Source organism: Anolis carolinensis, chromosome 3 (assembly GCF_035594765.1).
Source record: "Anolis carolinensis isolate JA03-04 chromosome 3, rAnoCar3.1.pri, whole genome shotgun sequence".
In the NCBI taxonomy this organism is placed as follows: domain Eukaryota; kingdom Metazoa; phylum Chordata; class Lepidosauria; order Squamata; family Dactyloidae; genus Anolis; species Anolis carolinensis.
The window spans coordinates 219,621,988-219,646,873 of NC_085843.1; the positions used below are offsets into that span (position 1 = coordinate 219,621,988).

At 41.2% G+C, this 24,886-nt stretch overlaps 1 protein-coding gene across 4 annotated transcripts in view; it reads right to left on the bottom strand.

Moving 5' to 3' along the window:
- The window catches only part of ctnna3 (catenin alpha 3), a 1,223,202-nt gene that overhangs the window by 531,483 nt on the left and 666,833 nt on the right, over positions 1-24,886 (bottom strand). For 3 of the 4 annotated variants that reach the window (XM_062977502.1, XM_062977500.1, XM_062977503.1), the window contains one exon: positions 13,488-13,601. The exons of the other annotated variant lie outside the window; for it this stretch is intronic. In XM_062977502.1, the coding sequence (XP_062833572.1) occupies positions 13,488-13,601 (114 nt within the window). The remainder of the gene's footprint in view (positions 1-13,487; positions 13,602-24,886) is intronic. 4 annotated transcript variants of the gene reach the window in all.

A 24,886-nucleotide genomic window follows, 5' to 3' on the forward strand; every position in this document is an offset into this window, starting at 1 on the left:
CAGAGGAGAGATGGAGCAAGAAGGATCATTGGAGTTCAACTGGTAGGAAAAAAATGCTGAGGCAATAAATCTTGTGAAATAGGGAAGAGACACTTTTATAACCAATGTCAAAGTAATGAGGGCAACTGTGTTGATTTGCAGCCAGTCACGTAAGAATTCAGCCAACAGAACTCTGCTGATGACATCAGCCACCCTTATCAGGACTTCTTGCTGAACACTACTGTATTTCTAGAATTTTGGTTTGAACCTTGATTTATCTCCTTGACTACTCTCTTCACTTTGGGCTCAGACAGTTTTGATGTAGATGGCTCAGACAGTTGTTGAAAATTACCTTCAGTTTCTGAGATACTACCAGTGTTCAACAAGCCAAGGAACTTTAGTTCCCATAAATAGGTGAAAGCTCCAGGGTACTTTACTGACATAAAACACAAATGGTGACTTCAGTAATGAATCAAGATCATAAACACAAGTGAGCTGGCCTGGAGCCGGGGAGGGGGGAGCTGTTCAACTCCAGGCTTTGAGGTTCTTAGTCCCTATGATCTTTGATAAGTAGTAGTCCTTTCTTATGAGGTGATTGTCTTTCCCTTATCCACTGGCTCTGCATTACTATAACAGGACTATAACTTTCCTAGTTCAGACCTTGACAACTGCTACTGGAGTTTGTTGTAACATCTTAAAAACTAACCGAGGGCAATTGCTCCAATGCCAATCCAGAATGACTAACTCCAGAACACCATCAGTGATAGCTATTAGGGGTGTGCAATTCAGGTAAACCTCATGCCATTTTCGGTATCTGATTTTTGGCTGCCCCCATTCTGTTTTTTCAGGAGCTGCCTGTATTCGGGAGCGCAAAATGCCATTTATTTATCTGGCAGCCAGAAGATCCATTTTCGCTTTTGGGAGATCTGGCCCATTAGTGGCAATGAGAGGATCACCCAGGTTTCCCTTTCCATCATATTAGAGCTATCAGAATGAAAATGGTCACACTTGGAGGACACATTTACCACTGCAAGCTCCCCAGATTTCAAAATGTTTGGGTCATCCACTGATTTTTAGGAAATTCATAAAGTTTCTAGAAATAAAATAGCCCTTTTAAAAACCCCAAAAGGCTATCCTCTGGAATGCAGCCTTTTTCAGCTGCTACGTGGTCTGTTTTCGCTGAGTCAATTCAAGTCCCGTTGCCCATCCCGTTTCCAGACATTTGGTTGCCAGATCAGCCAGATTTCCCAGGTCTCATTTTGAAAAACAGCACTGTGTATATCCCTAGTAGTTACTCTATCAGCCTACGAGTCAGCTCAGTCCAGAGTCAAACAGGACGGTAGTTCTAAGAGCAGCAGAGTTAGGTTTCAAGACAAGAAACAACAATGTTGTCAACCACAGCACTGAGAGTCTTTTTTCCTATGATCTCAGCTGCTGCTTGTTTAATGCTTATTTTTCAACCACTGTCCTTGCCCTGCAATACTGTGCTCACTCTCTCCTATGCTCCAAAGGTGGGTTTATATTTAACCTTCCTCTAACCTGCTCCAATGTGCTTGCTTCAGCTTGCTCAGACTGTTGGGAAGTGATTGCTACTGCTGAAGACTCACCTTCAGCATTGGCTAAGCTAGGCTGTAGAGACTGCTTGGAGATGCAACTGCTATCTCCTCCATTGGCCCTTCAAGCAACTCTTCATCCTCACTATCAGAGTTGGCCATGATAATTCATGCAGTTTCACACCATTTTAATTGCCATGGCTCAAAACTACACTATCATAGAATCATAGAATAGTAGAGTTGGAAGAGACCTCATGGGCCATCCTGTCCAACCCCCTGCCAAGTAGCAGGAAATTGCATTCAAAGCAACCCTGAAAGATGGCCATCCAGCCTCTGCTTAAAAGCCTCCAAAGAAGGCGCCTCCACCACACTCCGGGAGAGAGAGTCCCACTGCCAAACAGCTCTCACAGTGAGGAAGTTCTTCCTGATGTTCAGGTGGAATCTCTTTTCCTGTAGTTTGAAGCCATTGTTCAGCGTCCTAGTATGCAGGGCAGCAGGAAACAAGCTTGCTCCCTTCCTCCCTATGACTTCCCCTCACATATTTGTACATGGCTATCGTGTCTCCTCTCAGCCTTCTCTTCTGCAGGCTAAACATGCCCAGTTCTTTAAGCCGCTCCTCATAGGGCTTGTTCTCCAGACTCTTGATCATTTTAGTTGCCCTCCTCTGGACACTTTCCAGCTTGTCAACATCTCCCTTCAATTGCGGTGCCCAGAATTGGACACAGTATTCCAGGTGTGGTCTGACCAAGGCAGAATAGAGGGGGAGCATGACTTCCCTGGATCTCGATGCTATACCCCTATTTATGCAGGCCAGAATCCCATTGGCTTTTTTAGCAGCCGCATCACATTGTAGGATCATTTTTAACTTGTTGTCCACGAGGACTCCAAGGTCTTTTTCACACGTACTGCTGTCGAGCCAGGCGTCCCCCATTCTATATCTTTGCATTCCATTTTTTCTGCCAAAGTGAAGTATCTTGCATTTGTCCCTGTTGAACCTCATTTTGTTAGTTTCGGCCCATCTCTCTAGTCTGTTAAGATTGTTTTGAATTCTGCTCCTGTCTTCTGGTGTGTTGGATATCCCTCCCAGTTTGGTGTCATCTGCAAACTTGATGATCGTGCCTACAAATCCAGGACTAAGGCAGGAAGTTGCTTTCCTAAAGATTTCCCCTGCTCCCAAGGAACAAGGTCAAGACTAGAACCAGTGCATAGAAGTAACATCTTATTTTGTAATGTAATGAAGGCAAAATGACATTCCTTTTGCAAAATAATGTGACAAGTGGTAACAGCATACAAGATAATGAACTTGAAGAAAGAAGTAGGTAGAATAAGTTTTCGCAAACTCAACCTATTTCATCAGAGGTGTAATAACAGCATTACATTTTCTATTCAATAATTGTCACTGAACTATTACTTTCTCCCTTACTTTGCTAGACAGAAAAGTATGGTTTTAGAGAACATTTTGAAGGGAATGTATATTTTATGCCCATATTCTCAGTTTTTAGATGCATGTTTTAAACAAAAAAAAAACATAATTGGAAAGAGCAACATAAACAACTTTTAAATATTGTAATTTCACCCCACCTTAGTGTATCAGTGTGGGGGAGGAGTCAGCTTGTTGATATCCAAAGGAAAGAGGTCACCATTGATTCATTCTGGTCATGACAATGGCCAAAAGGGACAAGAATTGGATTGCCTACTTAAGGTAGCTCCACCCCAATTCTCCCTTTTTTGGAGATCATCAACCTGCCCTCCTGTCTCCTGTCACAATTGAAGTCTTCTGGTCACTTTGGAACTGGATAGGATTTTTTACCCTATAAGAAAAAATGGGTTCCCAAGGATTTAACTGACAAGTATCCACTAATGGAATAATAACAAAGTATTAAATATCATTAAAAATTATATTATATACAATAAATGAACATTAATTTCAGATAAGCGGTTACAAATCACAATCAAACTGACGCATTCACAGTATGATGAAGAGTAGTTGCAGTCACAATGTAGTAAACTTCCTTGTTTATTTCCTTAATTCTTTCTGAAGAATGAGTAGATTTCTGGTCCACAAGCCTTCGTCTGGTGGTAGGGTGTGTAAGTGTTGTGTAACATTAATACAATTGTAAAAACTTTGTACAATTGTATTAATGTTACACAACATTTACACACCCTACCACCAGAGAAAGATTCTATGTTGTTGAAAACATTTGTGGACCAGGAATCTACTCATCCTTCAGGAAGAATAAAGGAAATAAACAAGGAAGTTTACTACATTGTGAATGCAACTACTATTCATCATACTGTGAATGCAACAGTTTTCTTGTGATTTATAACAGCTTATCTGAAATATATATCCATTTATTGAAGATAATATAATGTTTAATGATATTTAATACCTTGTTCGTATTCCATTAAGAATTTTTACCCCTCATTAACATTTTTTTATCTATCCTACACTGTTATGTGTCGACTCACCACAGCCGCTCCTAAATGGCAACATGAGACTTGCTGTGTTATCATAATAAACTTCACTGTAGGACACATTGACATGAAAAAGCCAAGAATGGGAGGCACCAGCCAACATTCCTTTATATACCCTTCCCCCTCATTCAAAGATACATTTCCTGCCCAACAAAACCCCGCAAAGTTTCCCCGCCAAGTCCAGCAGCCATTTCTTCTCAGGATCACAGGATGCAGGTGTCTTATCAGTTCATAATGTCAGTGACCCTGATTCTCAGCGCCATAATCCAGGCTCTAGGAGCAGGGTTCTGACAGTTATGGATGACTCGGCAATTGTCATAAAGAAGACTCCCTGGCAAGTGTTGGGAGGAGATATGAGTCGATGAGCACCTCTGGCACACTTTTTGGAAAGTATGAGAATGTATAAATGCCACTGGATTGAGAGAAAGATGGTGGAGGTCCTGGCAGCACTGTCAGAGCCTCTATAGTTTGTTTGCTTTATCACTAACTAGTGATTGATGCTGAACATGTGGGTCCTTTCTTGTGGCAGCATTTTATTATTTTATAGTTTGCTTTTATAGTCCTATAACTTACAGTTTTACAGTTGTATTGTTTTATTGTATAATTCTTATAACTAGTGATCCATAAGTTAACTGATACATGTGCCTGCAACAATTCCACAACTATGTCTCTAAAAAGGAAGAGACCGATTTTCCCCCAAATGATGAGCCTGCCTCGCTCTAAACAGTCCAAATTGGATGAGTTTGTTGTGCAGCACCCCTCCTTGTAATGGAAAATATGGACACTACAACTTTAAACAAGTATGGATTTTCTACAGAGGAAGGAGAGCTCACAGTTGAGGACAGGAAGCCCTACCCTAGAGTTGCTGGTAGTTGCTCTTCATGTCCCCCCCCCCCCGGCCTCTACCCTTACAGGAACTAAATCAGCTGAGAAGGCTTTAGTTGAACTATTATCTGGACATTGCTTGTTAACTGCACTCATCCTGCAGCTAATTAGCTCTAAAATAGATGAGATGTTGAATTCCTTATCTAAATTGGAGACCCAGGCCTCACAGAAGCCTTCTGATCAACTGCTATTTTCTCCTGGAGCTTTTTACAGACAACACAAATCCTATCATCTGTCTTAATTCGGGGTGCCAGAGAAAAAAAAGCCTCTGGTCTGTTTCTACAACCATTCAAAGCTGTGATCAATACTGACCCTCTGAATGGCCACATTCCCTATTGGGAATCAATACCAAGAATCAACCTGAACCTCAAAGAGCTATTAAATATCAGCTGTTCCCCTGTGACCTCTATGAAACTGCTGTTCTCCTGTTTTGGTTATAAACTGTTTCAGCTATGTTTCACCAGCCAAAGCATCTCCAACTTGATAATGAAAAGAACAAACCATCTGCAAGTTTAGGGTTTTCCATTTGAGTTTTTTATGGCCCTTGCATCAGACAATTAATTCCAACAAGGAGTCTTACAGTTCCTTTTACCCAGCCACAGAACCAACCCACCAGAAAATGCCACTATCATGTGATCTAGGGCTTGGGGAAAATTTGCTGTCTTTGCCAAATTTCTTTCCAAGGTAGCCAGGATAAGACACCTTCCTGTCTTTAGACTCAGGTTGAAACTTCCCACTGTATTTATTTGCAGTGTTCTTACTCTTGTTCACCTTGTACAGAGTGTCATCTTGCATTTTAATCAGTTTATTAATCTGTCTGCACTTTGTGTACCTTTTACTGCTGAGTTATTTGGGTTTTTCGACTGTAACAAAGCTTTGATTGATTGATTGATTGATTGATTGATTGGAAAATTTTCAGTCCAGAATCAAAAACATTAAGTTCAATCAAAGATGCCAGAGCCAAAAATCCTTGAGTAACAATCCAAAAAGCAACAGAGTCAGGTCCCAGGATGAGAACAAACATGTATTGGACTCAAGCCAGATAACAAGGTTGTCCACCACAAAAGAGCCACATGACTGAGGTTTTATATTTTAAGATCTCAGCTAGCAATAGTGCTACCTGAGATCTGTAAGACCTACGATATCTTGCCCAGTCTTTCCTATGCTGTGGAGCTGTGGGTATGGTTAACCCATCTGGAGCTTGCTTAGATGATGCTTGCTTCAGCTTCCTCTAGAGGAGCTTGTACAGACTGCTGAGGGGTGTTTGCTTCTGCTGAAGGTTCATCTTCAGCAATGGCTGAGCTAGACAAGGAAGACTGCAGGGAGGTGTTGGCTCCCACCTTTTCTTCTGGCCCTTCTAGCAACTCCTCATTCTCACTATCCAAGCTGGCCATGACATGGAACTGATCTCTGGATTTTTGTCTTCAACAGAGTCATGTGGCTTTGAGGGCTTACACTCTCTGATCAGCTTTCCAGTTTGTAGCTCACCTGGCAGCAACCCTGAAAGCGCTTCCAGATATAAGAAAAAACTGTGTGTAAATGGGTTAAAATAACCTGCTTCTGCTCGGTTTGGTGTCCCCACTCACAACCCAAACCCCTGGCTTTCCCTTGGGAAGTTGTTACATGGCATTCTGGATTAACCAAAGGTTGATCCAAGATGCTATCCAGACTTCCCTCCAGCCCCCCCCCCCCCAATTTGGGCCCCAAAACTTACTGGAGAGGTTGCTAGCAACAAAGGCCTCTTCTTACAGTCCTCCTGGTGTGAGACAATGGTGTGTCAGGTGGGGGGGGGGGAGGTGCAGGAGGAAAATCCCTCCTCTCTCCTCACCTCCTGTTGTGCCACTTTATCATGCCAGGACAACTGTAGGGAGAGGCCTTTGCTGCCTAAAACCTCTTTGATAAGTTCAGGTGCCCAAATTGGGGATGGGAGGGGCGGGGAGGGGTGCCATCCCACTCCTCCAGGCTTTTTGGAGCTTGAAGAAGCAGGCTGGCATGGGGACTGCAGAAGCATGCCGGTAGTTAGTCCCCAAAGGCCCAGCACCTTAACAAACCCAAGTCTTTCAGTAAGGCCTGGATTTGTTGAGGTATTTAATTAATGCAGAGTAAACTGGAAAAACCTGGTTTACTCCAAATTAATTCAATTTTATCAGAGGCATCATTTGGACACCTCTAATAAAAGCAATGACAGGCCTTGCATTAAAGGCCTGTCTGGAAGGGCCCTGAATTGCTACAGAGTTTATGCCCAGGGGAGGCTGGAGTGTGTATTCTGGGTGAGATCAGCTGCTCCATACCAAGTCCCCCACTTTAGTTTTACTCATCAAAAAAAACCAACAACATTTAAATAGGCAACAATTAATAAAGTTTTGCTTATTTCATCCCATATCTTGTGTCTGCTCTCGTATTCCTGTGGTATGACAGCAAACAATATTAAAGGCAATCGGTTCCCAGGTTGTGCACTTCATAACTAAGTTAGATAATGAACTACCTTTTTTTACAAGGTAGATTTTCAGCAGACAGAATACTGATCTAAGATGTGAGCATTCCACGGGACACTGACTCCATGGAGCCCCTTGCTCACTAATTTCACATATTTGAAACAGGCATTGGTTTACACAGCATTAATTCTCAAAAGCACTGCATCAGGATTTCATGAAAATTATTTTGTATATGCAAGATTATGGAAGTACTATTTTTAAAAGATGGGGTGGGAGAGGAAAACAAGAGAGAATGCAACCTTTTTTACCCATTAATATTAATCATTTGCCAGGGGCAAATATTTTATTTCCTTTTTTGGAAATGTAAAAGTCCTGTTTCTGTCCATTAAAAAGGGAATTTGGGCAGAGATGGCCTCATGGGAAAGTGGAGATTGGCTATTTCACTGAAGTGAGAGATTGCTTTTCATATGCAATTATTGGAAGTACCACTTGTCCCTTGCTAAATTAACCAGCTGCAAAGGCAGGCCACAGCACTTCAACTAGTATCAGTATATTTCTCCTCTCTGTACTGATGATCTTTTGCAAATACAGTCATGTCAAGCAAAACATGTCATTTTTCCTTGTAAAAAGAAAAAAGTAGGGGAAAATTTCAACGATTTTAAGGCACGAGAACAGAAGAAATCTATGCCAAAATAAGTTTGCACACACAAAATCTAAATCTAAACAATTATTGATTAAGCTAAAACTCTGGCAACTTACAAATATGGATCTGTACAGATTCTAGGCTTTTATAAAGTTTGATACAATTGTGGTCCCAATTTTGCCTCAATGCTTGAATAATCCTAGTAATAATTATGTGGAATGGTTTTTTTTTGTGGAATTTTCATTCTGAAAAGAGATTCTCTTAGATGTGTGTAGTTCACTGGTGTTTTCTCATATTTGACAAATTGTGCTAAAGCAATATCTGTTTTCTGACCATATGTCAAATGCCTTCAGAACCATTCTGTGTGTGTGGTATGGTTTTGTTTATTCCTCATACTAACCATCTGTTTCAACTGCCATTTTTGTAATATACCCCAACAACTTTGGCAATATAAAGGTATCTTTACAAGGAGAGACCTCTATTTATATTCTCAACCTGCATTTCTGCTGTATTAATGGGTTTTTGTATTCACACAAACAATGCTCTTTAATTGAAGGTGGCTTAAAAAAGATAAAGCAGTTCACAACATATGAAAGTTAAAAAGTAATTAATTAGTAATAGAACTAAAACATACATATTAAAAAGAGGGGGAAAGAAATGGAACACATTACGCAGGCCAGTGACAATTTTAAAAAATATTGTAGCTATTTTAAATCTTTTTTTGGGGTGCTGAATATGAAAAACATAATAAAGATTAGACTCATGCACGAATCCATTTTTGCTGTTTCACTTTGGCCAAATAGACTTCTTCGGCTCTATCAGGTAGCTGTAATGGCAAGGGCACAGCTGTCATATTTTCCCATCCTTAATGGAACTACATAGCAGCCGATCACGGCTCCTCTTCCCCTATTCAGCATCACAGTTGCGTCCTGGCTTTAGTGTATTTTTTGGCTTGGCCTCTCTCTTGAATCTTTTTGAATTTCCTTTATTTTCTTGATTCTTTTATATTAGTGGGACTGAATGGGAGTTGGGAATGTGTGGGACAGGTGGGATTGGGGGCTTGGAGAGTTGCCCTTTTCCTTTCTTTCTCCTCCCCTCCTCTCCTTCAGAAAATACGTCTAAAAGACATTATTATTAATAATAATAGTAATTCCAGCAAAGAAAAAGTAAAGCCTCATTCTCAGAAAATTATTACCACCTAGTTACCTCTCCTGTAGAGTAGAAAGTTGAAACAGCTTTAAGAAAGCATTAAACCCGAAGCAGAAAGGTGTGAGGGGGAAAAGGCAGTCAGGGCCTGCAGTGTAAATCAAGAGGAAAGAGAGGGCTTTTTAAAGGAAGCCCAGGGTAGGATAGCTCCAGGTCATCACTCTTCCTTCCCTGGGAAATGGGAAGCCTCTTTAAAATGGAAATGGAAATCTGCATGCAGAACGAGAGTGCACATGCTGACGCCTGTCTCCTCTAGAGTAGAAACAGTTTTAAGGAAGCATTAAACTCAGAGCATCCTCTACAGACCAAAGGGAAAGAATGGCAGAAACAATGGTATCTTAACTCTGATGCTTTTTAATTCAGGTCTTAATGAAGGATATAAGGAAAACTATGCCATTGCCTAAAATGACGGAAAGGGGAGCCTGGGGAGCCCCTCCCCCCCATTGCCACCAATGGGGCAGATCTAGCCATATTTTTGGATGCAGTCCAAAAACTCTATCCGGCTGCATGCCTGTTTTTGCGTGGAGCAATATCCAGCTAGCAGAAACGGATTGAGGTGCAGCCAAAACGCACAAGCCTCATAAAGATGTTGCACCACACCAGTTCTTTCACAAACTGTGTATTTTTATCAAGTCAGTTGTTACTCAATTTTGATTAACAGCAGAAGATGATGTTTCTGTGTAATATCTATTAGTGCTTTGGAACTGATTTTTTTTTGTTTCATATCAGTGTTTTAAAAGTCTATTAAGCTATTTTCTTACTGTTTGTGCTTTACTCTCCAAAGACATCTCTCTCAGTCACAGATAGTTGTGACAAAAACTATGTGGTGGAGGTAAATATGTGGTCATTTTTGGATTTAGAATCGCAGAATCCTATAAAACCAACATGTTTTAAAAAGCTTTTATGATCTTCAGTTTTGCAAACCTCAGATTCATCTCTCAGATGATCTCCCTGTGCAGTAGGCTATGCAAGTTTTGTGCATACACAATATCCAAATTCATAAATAATCAACCTAAGCTAAAATAAATGAAGAAAGAAGGGTTAAATATTGGCTAGTTCACTTATGAAAAATCAAAACAAACATTTAAACAAGATTTTCAACATGGCTTTGAAAAAAAAATGACTGAGTTGGAAAAAATGTATGACCAGAAAGAGACAAGTATATTGAGAAGATATATCAATTTTATTGAAATATGAGATGAGTGAAGAACAAGTAAAAGTTTGTATACAAAATTAGACAAGAGATGTGGGTCATGAAATAAATTTTAATGTATGGGAGGGAATATGGAATGAAGGTCTTAAATTCGCAAAGGCAAATGAACTGAAAGAAATCTTTTATAAAATGTTTGACACATAATATGTCACTACAGCTAAACTGGCCAAGATGAATATAGATAATAAAATTTGGGAATGTAAGACAAAATAAAAGAATTTTTTCACATATGGTGGACTTGCCAGAAGGCACATGCATATTAAATAGCAGTTAAAGAAACAATCCAAATAATTTTGAAATAGAATATACTGTTTTTACCAGAGATAGTTCTGTTGGGACTGGCAAATGATGTAATCAATATGAAAAATATGGTTTTCTTGCAAAATGCGATTTCAGCAACTCAAATAGTATATACCAGCCATTGGAAAGAGTTATTCCATCTGTGATTGAATGTCTGACCAAACTTTTAGCATAAGTGAATTGGACAAACTGACTTGTCTTCTAAAAGATAAATCAATACAATGTTTTCAAAATAATTCAAATCTTTCTGCAAAATATAATAGGTAAAATATTTGAAGATTGGCCTGTAACATTGTTTAGAGATTAAAAATCTTTGATGGAAAAAAAATGTCAAGACCAATGTTATACAACTAGATACTATTTGTGTTAAGAGTTTCAATAGTACAACGTGTTGTATGCTATTAGCCTGGGGTTGAGTCGGGGAGTTTCTCTAAAATGTTGTATATGCTGTATTATTACTAGAAGATTTAGAATTACTACTGTCAGAAAAGTACATTCCAAGAGGAGGCAGTACTTGATGGTTTGAAGAATAGAATTAAAATGAATGGTTTAAAGGGAGTAAAGTAACAAGGCATAGCTGCCATGAGATACAGAGTAAGAAGTCTGTCATACTTTCTCTTTGTCATTTTTTCTCTGTGTTTATGTGGTTTAGTTAATTCTTGCTGTTAGCATTTTAAATAATTGCTTAGTTATATTTTAATAGTAACAGTTCATTTTGTCTTTTTCTTGAATAAAAAATGGGAAAAACTTGCTACCATTAAGCTACCACTTCTTTAACTCTGGATGGACAACACAATCTGGAATGCTTTCAGACCATATCATACACTATGATTCTGCTTTAACTTCCATAACTTCCTGCTTTTAACTGTGGAATTTTATAGGGTTTCTATAGATGCTTGATTGGTATTTTTACTTATGTTTTTAAATGACTGATCTTATACATTGGCATTTTACCAGTAATTGTGCAGCTCTCAGCACATGTTGCACTTGTGCTGCTGCACCTCACGATGTATAGTTTGCATGTTCTGTTTTATCCCGCTTGCATCCTACTTTTAAGTGTTGGATTTTATAGTGTTTTGTATAGATGTTTGTTTGATGTTGTTTCTGTATATGCATATGACCACTGGTCGGAGCATTAATAAATTGATTGATTGAACTACCATGGCAAAATCCTATGGAATCCGGAGATTTGTATTTTGGGGAAGGAGATCTTGAAACATCTCAACCAAAGACTGGTTATTGCTAGGTGATGTTGTGACTGCGCCTTCGGGGATTATGGTCGATGGTGATGGGATCCGAAGAGGAAGAAAAAACCCTCGTGATGAGGGTTCACTGGAGGAGTTGCGCAGGAAGCGACTTAGAGAGTTATATGGGGGATCTTCTGAGGAAGATTCAGATGGGGAGTTTGGGGAAATGGATGCTGAGGAACAGGTGGTGGCTGGGGAAGTGGGCACTGAATGGGCACAGCCACCAGAGATGTCTGGGGATTTGGGGCCTATGGATACTACTGAACCTGGGGTTTCTGCAGGAGCTGATCCCACTTGGGATGCTTGGAGAAGGGAGGATGGTTCTTTAAGTGTTCATGGGGCTAAGTATGGGCAGGATGATTGGGACTCCGATGAATTGCTAGGTACTCCAGATCCACGAGCTCTAGCTGTGTGGAGTTCGGACTCTGAGTAGATTTGGGACACCTGGTGTTTGGGTGTGAGTGTTTGGTCACCCAGGAGGAAGGGGAATAAAATGGGAATGTTTGGCCAATGCACTTTGTGTGTGGCAAGGTGTTGCTGAGGCACCATTGGGATCTCTGTGTTTCCATGAAGACTGGACTTGGACTGTGATTCGGATGTAAGTTATCTGGGACTGCTTTACAGCAGAGGGATGGAGCTGTGTGGGTTTGCCTGGACTGCATTCTGATTACTATTTCTAGCTGCTGATACCATCTGGCTTGGCTCTCGCTGTGTCTTATCGTGGACCTGGTTTGGATGACTGCACCCTCTTCGGACTTTGGATTGAATTTGACCTGGCTTCTGTCTACGCTCCCTGACTGACGACTATTCCCGGCTTCTGACTTCTGGAATTTGCTGCTGCCTCTCGACCTGACCTTGGATTCTCCTGACGACGGCTATTCATCATCCCTTTGAAGCTTTGGCTTTATCTGCACCGTGGAAGCAGTTTGCTGCTCTTCTAGTTTGTTTGTTTTTAAGCCAGTTTGCTGTTTTTCTTTTGGGAACTGTCCCTTTAAATCTGCAGCTTTTGGAAGGTTGCAAGCCTTCGTTTATTTTGCATGCTATCTTGCAGTCAACTCTATTTGTTTCTTCTAAGCTGAAATGAAGCATCCTTAGTTTTTATTGAATGCCAGCATGGGAAAATAGCATGGCTTGTTTTTGTGTTATTTTTGGCTTATCTTCAGAATAAACTCTGTTTTGTTTGTTAACTGGCGTCTGACTCTTGACAGGTGAAGTTTCTCTCTGTGATGTTACTGAGAAATAAAAGGAATGAAGTGGCTTGGCTACTGCCAGGTGACATGTATATGTGGAGGAGGGAGGGAAAGAGAGAGGGAGGGAGAGGGGAGGGAAGGGAGGAGAAAAAGAAGGGAAAGAAAGGAATGGAGAAGGAAGAGTGAGAGAAGGTAGGGAGAAAAAAGAAAAAGGAGAGAAAGAAGGAAAGAAGGCTGCATGGGGAAGTATATCTGGGAAAGTAAGGGAAGAAGAAAAGAAAGAAAGGAAACGAGCAAGAAGAAGAAGATGCATGAGGCAAATGAAGGAAGGAAGGAAAGAAAAGTAATAAAGAGCACCTACCCAAAGAGGGTTGTCAGTGTTCCCATGCAGATATTGTGCCATGCAGAGCTGGAGAAGAGAGAAAGTGGGCAGACAACAGGGCCCATGACACCTGAACAATGTTGTATATATAGGCTAGTAAAAGAAAAACAAGAGCATTCCACTGCAATTATATTACACAGGGCATTTTTGCCTAAATATGTTACATTACAACCAACATGCAGTAACATAAAAGATCCATAAATCAGTGAAAGATCATGAGCCATTGGCTGCCAAACCAGAATAGAGAAAAACAATTGTAGTCACACACACACACAAAAAAAACACCCTGAAGAAAGAATCCAGCCCACCCACCATTTCAAATGCTCTAGGAAATACTGGTCAGCATAACAATTTTCTAGAAGAACTGTTCCAGGAGGAATTCAGCTGGAAAAGCTAGAAAGGTGAGTGCAAAGGTTTAAAATGTCCCACACCAATGTGAATTAGGATTAAAAATATAAATGCATTCTGAAGTCCTATGCAGTGAAAATATCAGACCTTTGAAAAAGATGGGTTTGCAATGGTTGCAGAGCCAAAACAAAATTCCTCCCCATTACTATGAATATTACATTGAATATTATCAACCCACAGCAGGTGTTCAATGGACAAATGCTCCCTATTGAGTGACCAGTTTCCACTTCTGAAAATATAATGGCAACCACTGAAAAATGTCTAGCCAGTTTCTAATGCACTCTCTTTGCAAAGAAAGTCATTTATTTGCAGAAACGGTGCATCATCTATCAACTAGCTTACAAACATAACACGTTTTCACTTTTATTCCTGCCTTCCTATAAAATGCAGCATTACAGTTTTAACTTCAAGTGTTTGCAGATTCTCTTTTAATTTTATTGGGGGGTTTTTTGCATTTACTGTGTTTGGTTGTAGACACTAGAGTTATCAGCTTCCTGCAGTTACCGTGGAAACATTTCATGGAATCAGAAAGTTCTACCACCTAACACTGATTTAAAAAAAAAAATACATCTGTTAGAGATTGCTTCAAATAAAGGAAAAAAAATTAAAACATGAAGTTAATTTTTTTAAAGTCCACTTCTCTTGTATTTATTCTTTCACATTTATTCAGTTTAAAAGAATGATAAAACACTTTTACTAGGCTTCTCACACCTTATTACTGTTCTAGGGAAAGTATAAAATGATTGGTGGATCATAAGGGAATACATTAAAAACATTTATAATCTTTATAAACAAAACTCAGTACTCTAGCCCAGACCAGCCCTCTTTAATGTGAACTTTCTCAGTATGAACCCATTCCTTGCAACTATGTTTCTTTGGTTTATTGTCTCATGGATTAAAAACCTAGTAAGATAGATCCAGACAGGGTAAATCATGCTTTGTAATGGCTTAAGTCAGTCATTGCAAATACAGAAGCTGTGAATATTTATAATGTATCATACTGTAAATAATCCAGGCATGATTAAGGATTAAGTCTACAAATTCCTAAAGAGCATGACCCAAACCATACCTCTCATGATATTATGTGGATCAGCAACGAGTTTTCCAGACATCGGGCTGTTGTGAGTTTTCTGGACTGCATGGCCATGTTCCAGAAGTATTCTCACCTGCCCACATCTATGGCAAGCATCCTCAGAGGTTGTGAAGTATACCTACCATAGATGTGGGTGAAAGGTCAGGAGAGAATGCTTCTGGAACATGGCCATGAGCCCGGAAAACTCACAACAACCCACAACCTCAAGCATTTTCCACACTATTTTTTACAAATGATGATTTTTTTTTAATTAAAAAAAACCTCAGGTGAGACTCAGTGATTCCGGCCATGAAAGCCTTTGACATTTCAAGACATCATTTATATCAACAGATTTTCATCAGTTGAGGCACAGTAAGGCACACAAGTGGATGAATGAGAGATATGAACCAGTGTGATGGATATCCACACTGATCACTTAGACCAGTGTTTTCCAACCCGCGGGCCACGGGCTGCCGGCCACATGTGGCCCACCAATACATTTTTGTTGTCCCTTGCCCTTTTTACTGGAAAAATATTTTAATTTAACATTTGGAAAAAAAAATGTTTACCCTTCTTACTGCTTTAAGTTTTTAAGAAACATTTTCTTTCTGGAATGTCTCTGGCCCTCACATTCCTATACTAAAGTTTGATTGGCCCTCGGGTAACTAAAGGTTGGACCATACTGACTTAAGACCATGAAGGAAGTGATTTCACTGTGTGGATGATTAAATGGGAAGCCCTGGAACTGATATGAGGCCTGAGTTGTATTTTTATGCACCACGAAGTCTGACCTCAAACCAGCATCCGCAGCTTCACAGCTGTGGAGGAATCGGGGTATTTTTCCACCTCCTCCAAACTCAATGCATTTATGTGGATCGCCAGATCACCCAACCCAATTTGGAAGTACTGAATCAGTTCTTGTTAACATCTAGGGCAGTGAAAAAATTGTCACCTTGCATCACAAAAGTCATTGTGTGCTATTACGGTGGCCATTCCACAATAGAGGACCTACCATATAAAGACCATCTCACTTCTAACTATACACATTACCTCTGTTTCTTGTTTACAAGGTTTATCTATTCGCCACATAACCATGCAAGAAGACACAACTAAACATTTTGAAGAAATGTCCATCTAACCTCTGTTTAAAATAAGAGTACCTGTCTCATCCTTTGATATGCAACCATAGAATTGTTGTTTCAGGTTTTCTTTTGGTCTTCTTCCTGATACCTGGCTCAGTGCTTCAGTAATTGCCCAGTTTAACTTATGTTGATCTAATTAAGAGTCCTTAATTGCAACATGGGATCACAAGGCCCCAGCCACTGTAAGGAATTCTGTAAGGATTTACTTACCCACATCATGTTTGAATTAAATAATCATTCATGTTTCACCACTGAAAAAAATTACTTCATCTCACCACAATGATATTCCATTTTCTCCACACAGTAAATACAGTACAACCCCACTATCTACAGGGATTACATTCCAAGCTTGGACAGGAGGATTTTGTGTCCTAGGATGCTTTCACCCCGTCTTCTGGATGGAGCCCCATGCTAGACATCACTAGATGTCAAATAATAAAAATAATAATAATAATAATAATAATAATAATAATAATAATAATAATAATAAATTTATTTTTATACTCTGCCACCATCTCCCCAGAGGGACTTGGGGCGACTCACAGATATAAAACAAGCATACAGTGGTATCAAATACAAAAAACACATAAATAAAATTAAAAGGCATAAAATAAAATCACAGTCATTATAAAACACACGATAAAACACAGCAATAAAATCATACAATGGACTGGGCAAAGTGCACTGAGTGAAGCTTGTAAACATGAAGGAAGTTAAGGTGCTATAAGATCATGGGGAGAACCTTAAACTGGGGTGAACTCTGTGGCTAGGTTGAGGAGTTAACTAACAGGTACAACTGCTCAGAAGTAACTGCTAGTAAAAGGGTTTAGCGTACAGCGGGCGGTACTTATTCAAAAGCCTGTGTGAAGAGCCAAGTTTTCAGGCTCTTCCTGAACACTTCCAAGGTGGCAGCTTGCCTAATTTCCCTGGGGAACGTGTTCCAGAGCCGGGGGGCTGCCACGGAGAAGGCCCTCTCCCTCGTCCCCACCAACCGCACTTGTGACGGAGGCGGAAGTGAGAGGAGGGCCTCCCCCGACGAACAAAGGGATCGTTCAGGTTCATAGGGGGAGATGCGGTCAGAAAGGTAAGTGGGTTCCAAACCATTCAGGGCTTTGTAGGTCAACACCTGCACCTTGAATTGGGTTCAGAAAATAAATGGCAGCCAGTTGAGCTCCTTAAACAGGGGGGTTTACCGCTCCCTGTAATTCGCTCCTGTTAGGAACCTGGCTGCCGCCCACTGAACTAGTTGGAGTTTCCAGGCTGTCTTCAAAGGCAGCCCCATGTAGAGTGCGTTGCAATAATCCAACATAGAGGTAACTAAGGCATGGACCACTGTAGCCAGATCAGACTTCACAAGGTATGGTCGCAGCTGGCGCACACGTTTTAGTTGTGCAAAGGCCCTCCCGGCCACCACTGACACCTGAGCATCAAGCATCAATGCTGAGTCTAGGAGGACCCCCAAGCTGCGGACCTGTGCCTTCAGGGGGAGTGCGACCCCATCAAGCACAGGTTGCCACCCAATAGCCCAATCAGACATGTGACTGACCTGGAGCACCTCTGTCTTGTTGGGATTAAGCTTCAGTTTATTCACCCTCATCCAGTCCATCACAGCGGCCAAGCACTGGTCCAGTATCCTAAGGGCTTCCTTGGATTTCGGTGGAAAAGAGTAGTAGAGTTGGGTGTCATCTGCGTAGAGATGGCACCGAACTCCAAAACTCCGGATGACCTCTCCCAGCGGTTTCATGTAGATGTTGAAAAGCATGGGGGAAAGAATAGAACCTTGTGGGACCTCACAGGTCAAACGCCAGGGGTCTGAGCAGGTCTCCCCCAGCTTCACCAACTGGGAACGGCCCTCTAGAAAGGACTGGAGCCACTGCAAAGCAGTGCCCCCAAGGCCCATCCCGGAGAGCCGTCCCAGAAGGATACCATGGTCGATGGTATCGAAAGCCGCTGAGATGTCCAAGAGAACCAGTAGGGACACACTCCCCCTATGCAGCTCCTTCCGGAGGTCATCAACCAAGGCGACCAAAGCCGTTTCGGTACTGTGCCTAGGTCTAAAGCCGGATTGTGATGGATCCAGAAAATCAGTGTCATCCAAGAACCCCTGGAGCTGAGAAGCAACCACCCGCTCCAGGAACTTGCCCAAAAAAGGAAGATTCGAGATATGACCTCCAGCAAAGATCCTGCCCCTAACCAGGGTGAAAGTGTTGCTGAAGGCTTTCCTCACAACATGGGAGGCTTCAGGGAGGTGATGCTTCCCCTGTGTGATTAGGAAAGTATCACCAAGAGGGAGCTACATACAGGGCAATTAATTTGCCCCACCGCCCCTCTCCTTTCACATGATTCCAGACAAAGTGGGACACTTCACCTGTCCTTTGTGATGAGGCCCCAAGACCACCCTATGGATATATGAAACCACAGATAATAGCAAACCCCAAAGTTTAATATAAAGAGGTGACCATGCTAGAGGATTTTGAGATTTGTAGTCCAGAAAACATATTAAACCTCTAAGCATTATGTGGCATATCGATCCTCCTGCCTTGCATAAATTTTCTTAAAAGGGAAGAAAAATAACCCCTAATCTTCAATGATGTAAATTTATGTTCTAGATAGAGACACCCATTCTATAATGTTAATATGACATTTCAGAGGTCAGTAGAATTTTTAAGTTTCTTTGTTTACACGGTGCACCATCTGCGATGCCTGTTAAATGTGGGTTGATTGACATTTCTATCTGTTATTGAAATATACTTCACAGGCACTCTGAAAATGTATGTAATAAAGGCTGTGATTAAATGGATTAATCAGAATATAAGCATCTCTAGCTCAAAGCTCAGTTTAGTCAAGGGAAAACTAGAGTTTGCTGAATGAATGATCTGGAGAACTGAAGCTTTTATCCAATTATTTTCATAATATGTGATGGCTTAATGGAAAATTGCATAAATGATGGGAATCCTGATTCAAGAAGAACTAATGGCACCATGAACCCACAGACTATACTTTGATTTAAAATTATAGATACCAGTAGAAAGAGGGTCAGATATATATGCATTTGCACAAGTGAAGCCTTTATAACAGAGATGAGTGCAAAATCTGATTCTGTACTGCAGTCTTCCCTTCTAATCTGGGATGATTTGTTATAGCATTGTTTCCAAAATGCAGTGGCCTGCAATTCTAGAGCACCCCAGCTAGATCCACCAGAGCAGGGGCACTTTCATACTATATAGTTATAGCTCAATATCCCATTTTAACTGCCATTTATTTATTTTATTTCATATCAAAAGCATTGCATAAATTAGTATAAAACTGATAAAAATGGAGCAGAAGCGGCTAAATGTCTTTTGACCAAAAATGCACAACAGCGACCACAGTGTCTGTAGCCTCAAACAATTAATAGACTCATAGAATTGGAAGAGATCTCACGGGCCATCCAGTCCAACCCTCTGCCAAGAAGCAGGAAAATGACATTCAAAGCATCCCGGACAGATGGCCATCCAGCCTCTGCTTACAAGCCTCCAAAGAAGGAGCCTCAACCACACTCCAGGACAGAGTTCCACTGCCGAACAGCTCTGACAGTTACAAAGTTCTTTCTAATCTTCAGGTGGAATCTCCCTTCCTGTAATTTGAAGCCATTGTTCCATGTCCTAGTCTCCAGGGCAGCAGAAAACAAGCTTGCTCCCTCCTCCCTATGACTTCCCCTCACATATTTATACATGGCTATCATGTCTCCTCTCAGCCTTCTCTTCTGCAGGCTAAACATGCCCAGCTCATTAAGCCGCTCCTCATAGGGCTTGTTTTCCAGACCCTTGATCATTTTCATCGCCCTCTTCTGGACACTTTCCAGCTTGTCAACATCTCCCTTCAATTGCAGTGCCCAGAATTGGATACAGTATTCCAGGTGTGGTCTGACCAAGGCAGAATAGCGGGGTAGCATGACTTCCCTGGATCTAGACATTATACTCCTATTTATGCAAGCCAAAATCCCATTGGCTTTTTTTTTTTTTTGCCACTGCATCACATTGTAGGATCATTTTTAACTTGTTTTCCACGAGTACTCCAAGGTCTTTTTCACACGTACTGCTGTCGAGCCAGGCATCCCCCATTCTGTATCTTTGTATTTCATTTTTTCTGCATAAGTGGAGTATCTTGCATTTGTCCCTGTTGAACTTCATTTTGTTAGTTTCCTCCCATCTCTCTAATCTGTTAATATCATTTTGGATTCTGCTCCTGTCTTCTGGAGTAGCTATCCCTCCCAGTTTGGTGTCATCTGCAAACTTGATGATCATGACGTCTAGCCCTTCTTCCTCTGCACATGAGGCAGGACATTGTGGACAAGCATACAGATGCAGAGTTATTTGTTCTTCTCCATAGTCGTACAAGGTGGAGAACTCCCTTTGATAGTGCCATTTTGCCAGGTTGTCTTTTGATCTGCTCATTCCACTTCTGAGTCTGTTCAGGGACTTCCAAGCTGACCATTCTTGGTTTGCCCCTGGAGGCAGACTCTCATGGGGGGCCATCCAATTGAGATTTCCTGGTTTAACTTCCAACAGGGATACTCTTGCTGTTAGTGGGGGAACGTTAAGAGGAGTGGTGGTTCTTATGAAGCTTTTTCTTGATTCGAGTCTTGATTTGAGGAGGCTGATAGCCGTGCAGTGGTTGGCTTTCACAATGTTCATCCTTATTTCTCTCTCAGTTAGCAGTAACTTCTCATCACACATCGGGGGGGGGGGGCAATGCCAGCTATCTTGTAGAGTTTATTAACAGGTGCAGGTTTAAGACATCCTGTGATTATGCTATGTTCACTTGCTTTGCATGGGCAGACTTGTGCCAAACAGAGCAGGCATAGTCAGCAGTTCAGCAAGACAAGGCCAGGGCTGATGTTCTTATTAATTTTGGGTCTGCGCTGCCAGTAAGTTTCCACAGGATATAATTGTGTGCAGCTACTTTGTGTTTGGCATTCATGCAGTGTTTCCTATGTGTTAGTGTACAATCTAAGGTGACACCAAGATATTTAGGAAGGAAACAATGTTCAAGCTCTTGACCTTCCCATTAAACTTTCCATTTCCTATTGGCTTCATGGTTCCATAGGGGGAAAGTGCACACTTGTGTCTTGGCAGGGTTAGGCTTCAAGTGGTTATCTTTGTGGGGGACATGGAAAAAGCCTCCTGAATAAATACAGATGAGTGTCCCCTGGGCAACGTTTCTTGTAAATGGTTAATCTTTCCAAACCTAAAAGCATTTCTTTTAAACATTTTAACTGCCATGGCAATATCTTATGGAATTCTGGGATCGATGGCTAAGGAGGACCTTTTAAAGTATTAGCCAATAGGTTCCAATACTTCACCAAAATACAAATCCCTGGGTTCCATAAAATGAAGCCTTAACAGTTAAAGTGGAGTCATAGTCAAATATTTGTGTAATGTTCTGGTGCCAACTGCAAACTCCAGGATTCCATAGGATGTTCTCATGACAGTTAAACTGTGATAATAGTGCATAAGAAGGGGCATGGGCATCACCCCATGAGGATCCTTTCTAACTTATACCATACTAATAGGCATCTCCATAGGATCCACCACTGAAAATTTCAGAAGTGGTTTCAGTGGAAAGAACTATTTTTTTATTTATTTCTTGCATCAAACTAATCACTCCAGTTAGGTGTTGAAAGCCAGGATGGGGAAAGGATGAATTTACGAAAATTCCTCTCCAACCTACAATAGGATGAAGAACTTTGACATTATTTTACACCCAGTTTTTCACAGAACCAGAACACATATTGACTGTAAATTTCCTAAGCACAATTCATTTGTTCCACAATATACTGAAATTATAATTAGATTTCTTCTCAACTGAAAGCCCAGCATGGAGGGAAAAATCTGTGTGCTGACTTCCAATGATTACAGCCCACTGTTGTCATGTTCTTGGGGCTCTTGGGATGAATGAAGGTCTGGGGGCATGGCCTATACCTATTTAAGGGGTTACTGTCCCCCTTCCCCCCTTCTTCATCTGGATTGTCATTGGCCCTCTATCTTGCCTCGGTCTTACTTTAAGGATCACTTCAGGTATGGGTAGGGATTTTCTTCCTCCTTTTAGGATGGTTTTGTTTTTGTTTTTGCTTACCCTACACTGCTCAGGTATCTGAGTAATTGGCTTGGTTGGTGCCTTAAATAGGTTTCATAGATTTGGGGAAATGGTTTAACATCTTGGTGAGTGCCTAGAACTCTGAGTTTTGTGAAGAATGGAAACAGGAAATCCAGCTGTGTGTGTTAGGTGACCAAGGGATGGATAAAAAGGACTGTCCTTGGAGCTGGTCTGGGACTTTTACTCTCACATGGGGTTATGCGGATCGGGGTTGGAATTCATGGGTCAGTTTTTCTGACCTTGGGAGCAACTTGATGTAATACTGGGTTTCACTCAGGGAACTCAGGTGCCTTTGCCCAGGGAAACTAGGGAAGAGTCTGCAGAAGAGAAGGTTGAGAGGAGATATGATAGCCATGTATAAATATGTAAAATGATGGCATGCTTGTTTTCTCCTGCCCTGAAGACTAGGACTTGGAACAATGGGTTCAAGTTACAGGAAAAGAGATTCACCTGAACATTAGGAAGAACTTCCTGACTGTAAGAGCTGTTCAGCAGTGGAACTCTCTGTTTCAGAGGGTGGTGGAAGATCCTTCCTTTGAGGCATTTAAACAGTGGCTGGATTGTGCTTTTCTATATGGTAAGGGGTTGGACTAGATCAGGCATGGGCAAACTTTCTAACTTGGGGGTGTCAGAGCAGGGTGGGTGAGCCAGGAGGGAGGGGGTTCTCCCCAAATCACCTCCCTGCCCTTTCCTCCCCCTCTTCTTCTCTTTCAGAGGCAGAAAGTGAAGGAAAGGCAGGAAATGTTTGGATTCCAAAGGGGTTGAAAAAAGTGTATCCATTAGACCCCGTATTGCCTACTTCTGATAAAGAATCCTAGAATCCTAGAGCTGTAAGAGACCCCCAAGGGCCATCCAGTCCAACCCCCTGCCATGCAGGGAGGCACAATCAAAGCACTCCCAATAGTCTCTGCAGAAAGGTCCCCACACTCCCAGGCAGTCTATGCCACTCTCCACAAAGTTCTTCCTAATTGTTTCGGTCAAATCTCTTTCCCTGCCATTTGAACCCATTGCTCCCTTGTGCCCTGGTCTCTAGAGCAGCAGGCGGTCAGTTTTCCTCCTCCTCAATGGGACACCCTTCTAAATCTTGAAACATGGTTCTCATGTTCCCTCTCAACTATCTCTTCTCCCAGCTAAACATTCTCCAGGAGGAAGGAAAAAGAGAAGGAAGGAAGGAAGGGAATGGAGGGAGAAAAGAGAGAAGGAAAGACAAAGGGGAAGGAAAGAGAAAGGGAAAGAGGGAAGAAGGGAGGAAAGAGGGAATGAAGGATGAAAGGGTGAAAGAGGAAAGAAGAGGAAGGAGGGAGGGGAGGAGAAAGAGGGATGAAGGGAAATATGGAAGGAGGAAGGAAAAAGAGAAGGGAGGATAGGACGGTGAGAGAGAGGAGGGCCTGAGAAAAGAGCCCAAGGGGTTGCATCCAGCCTCTGGGCCTGGGTGTGCCCATATCAGACTACATGGTCCATGTGATCTCTTCTAACTCTATTATTCTACGATTCTAAGTTTGGGAGTGACCAATTGCCTCAGCTTATCCCACATCTAGTGCTCCCCCCAATTCAGGTTATATTGCAGTTCATGAAGAAATGTTTGAATAGGTAGAATTCAATAAAATTGTCCCTAGTTATTGCATACTTTTGTCTGGTCTCCTTATTTTGTTGACTGATTAGGAGTTAAATTCATACTTACAATAAGGTGAGGGAGAAGACCTTATTGGGGTCAGACAACATTTTCAGGGTGGGGAATGTAACTTTACACTGTGACCGGTTTCTCCCCACACTGGATGTTTTGATAAAAAGTAAGAAAGGGTGCTGCCAGGAGGCCTGAGAACAGGAAAAACAGCTATTTGAAGTGACAGCAGAGGTGTCTTTCAGTTAGAGGAAAGAAAAGAACCGTACCTTGTACCATTACATTTGTCAACATAGCTAGCCCACCACAAAAAATTCAGAGAATTTTGCTTCAAACTGAAAATGTTATAGTAAGCACTTTCCCATCTTTGCAGTCACTCAAGAAGAAGGGAACATACATTCAGTCCATTATAAGTGTCTGTGAAAATGAGCAATGTTTTCCTTCTCTCACCCAGCACCTAAATTGTTTCCTATTTTGTTTTGTCCCATAGAATTTAGTTTACATCTCCAATCTACATAATCTTTACTCCCTGTTCACAGTTAGAAACCATTTCCTGACATGATATTAGAACTGGGAGTGACCGGAAAATCCAAACCCATTTTTACAAATGTCCCTTTTGTCCACACTTCCACTCATAATATATATAGATATATTTCATGATGCACAGCTACACTGATTAAAGTGTGTTTATATACATTTTAGAAATTCTTAGAGTGGGTTTTATACATTTTTCAAAGCTGAATATGCTATCAAACTGTATTTTTTATTTGCAAAATGCATCACTGGGCTAGAAATACACTGATTTCTTAAAGCAAATTGTTTCAATTTCCATTCTTGGGTTAGGAGTTATATATTTGTTAATTCTGTTTTTAAAAATGACTGAGCAAAATTATCTTATGTCTATGTATAATGTGAAAAAACCTAGGAAAGTGGGGTATTTTACTTACCAATAATGTACATGTGTTTAATTTCTTAACTTAGTAGTGTACAAACGTGT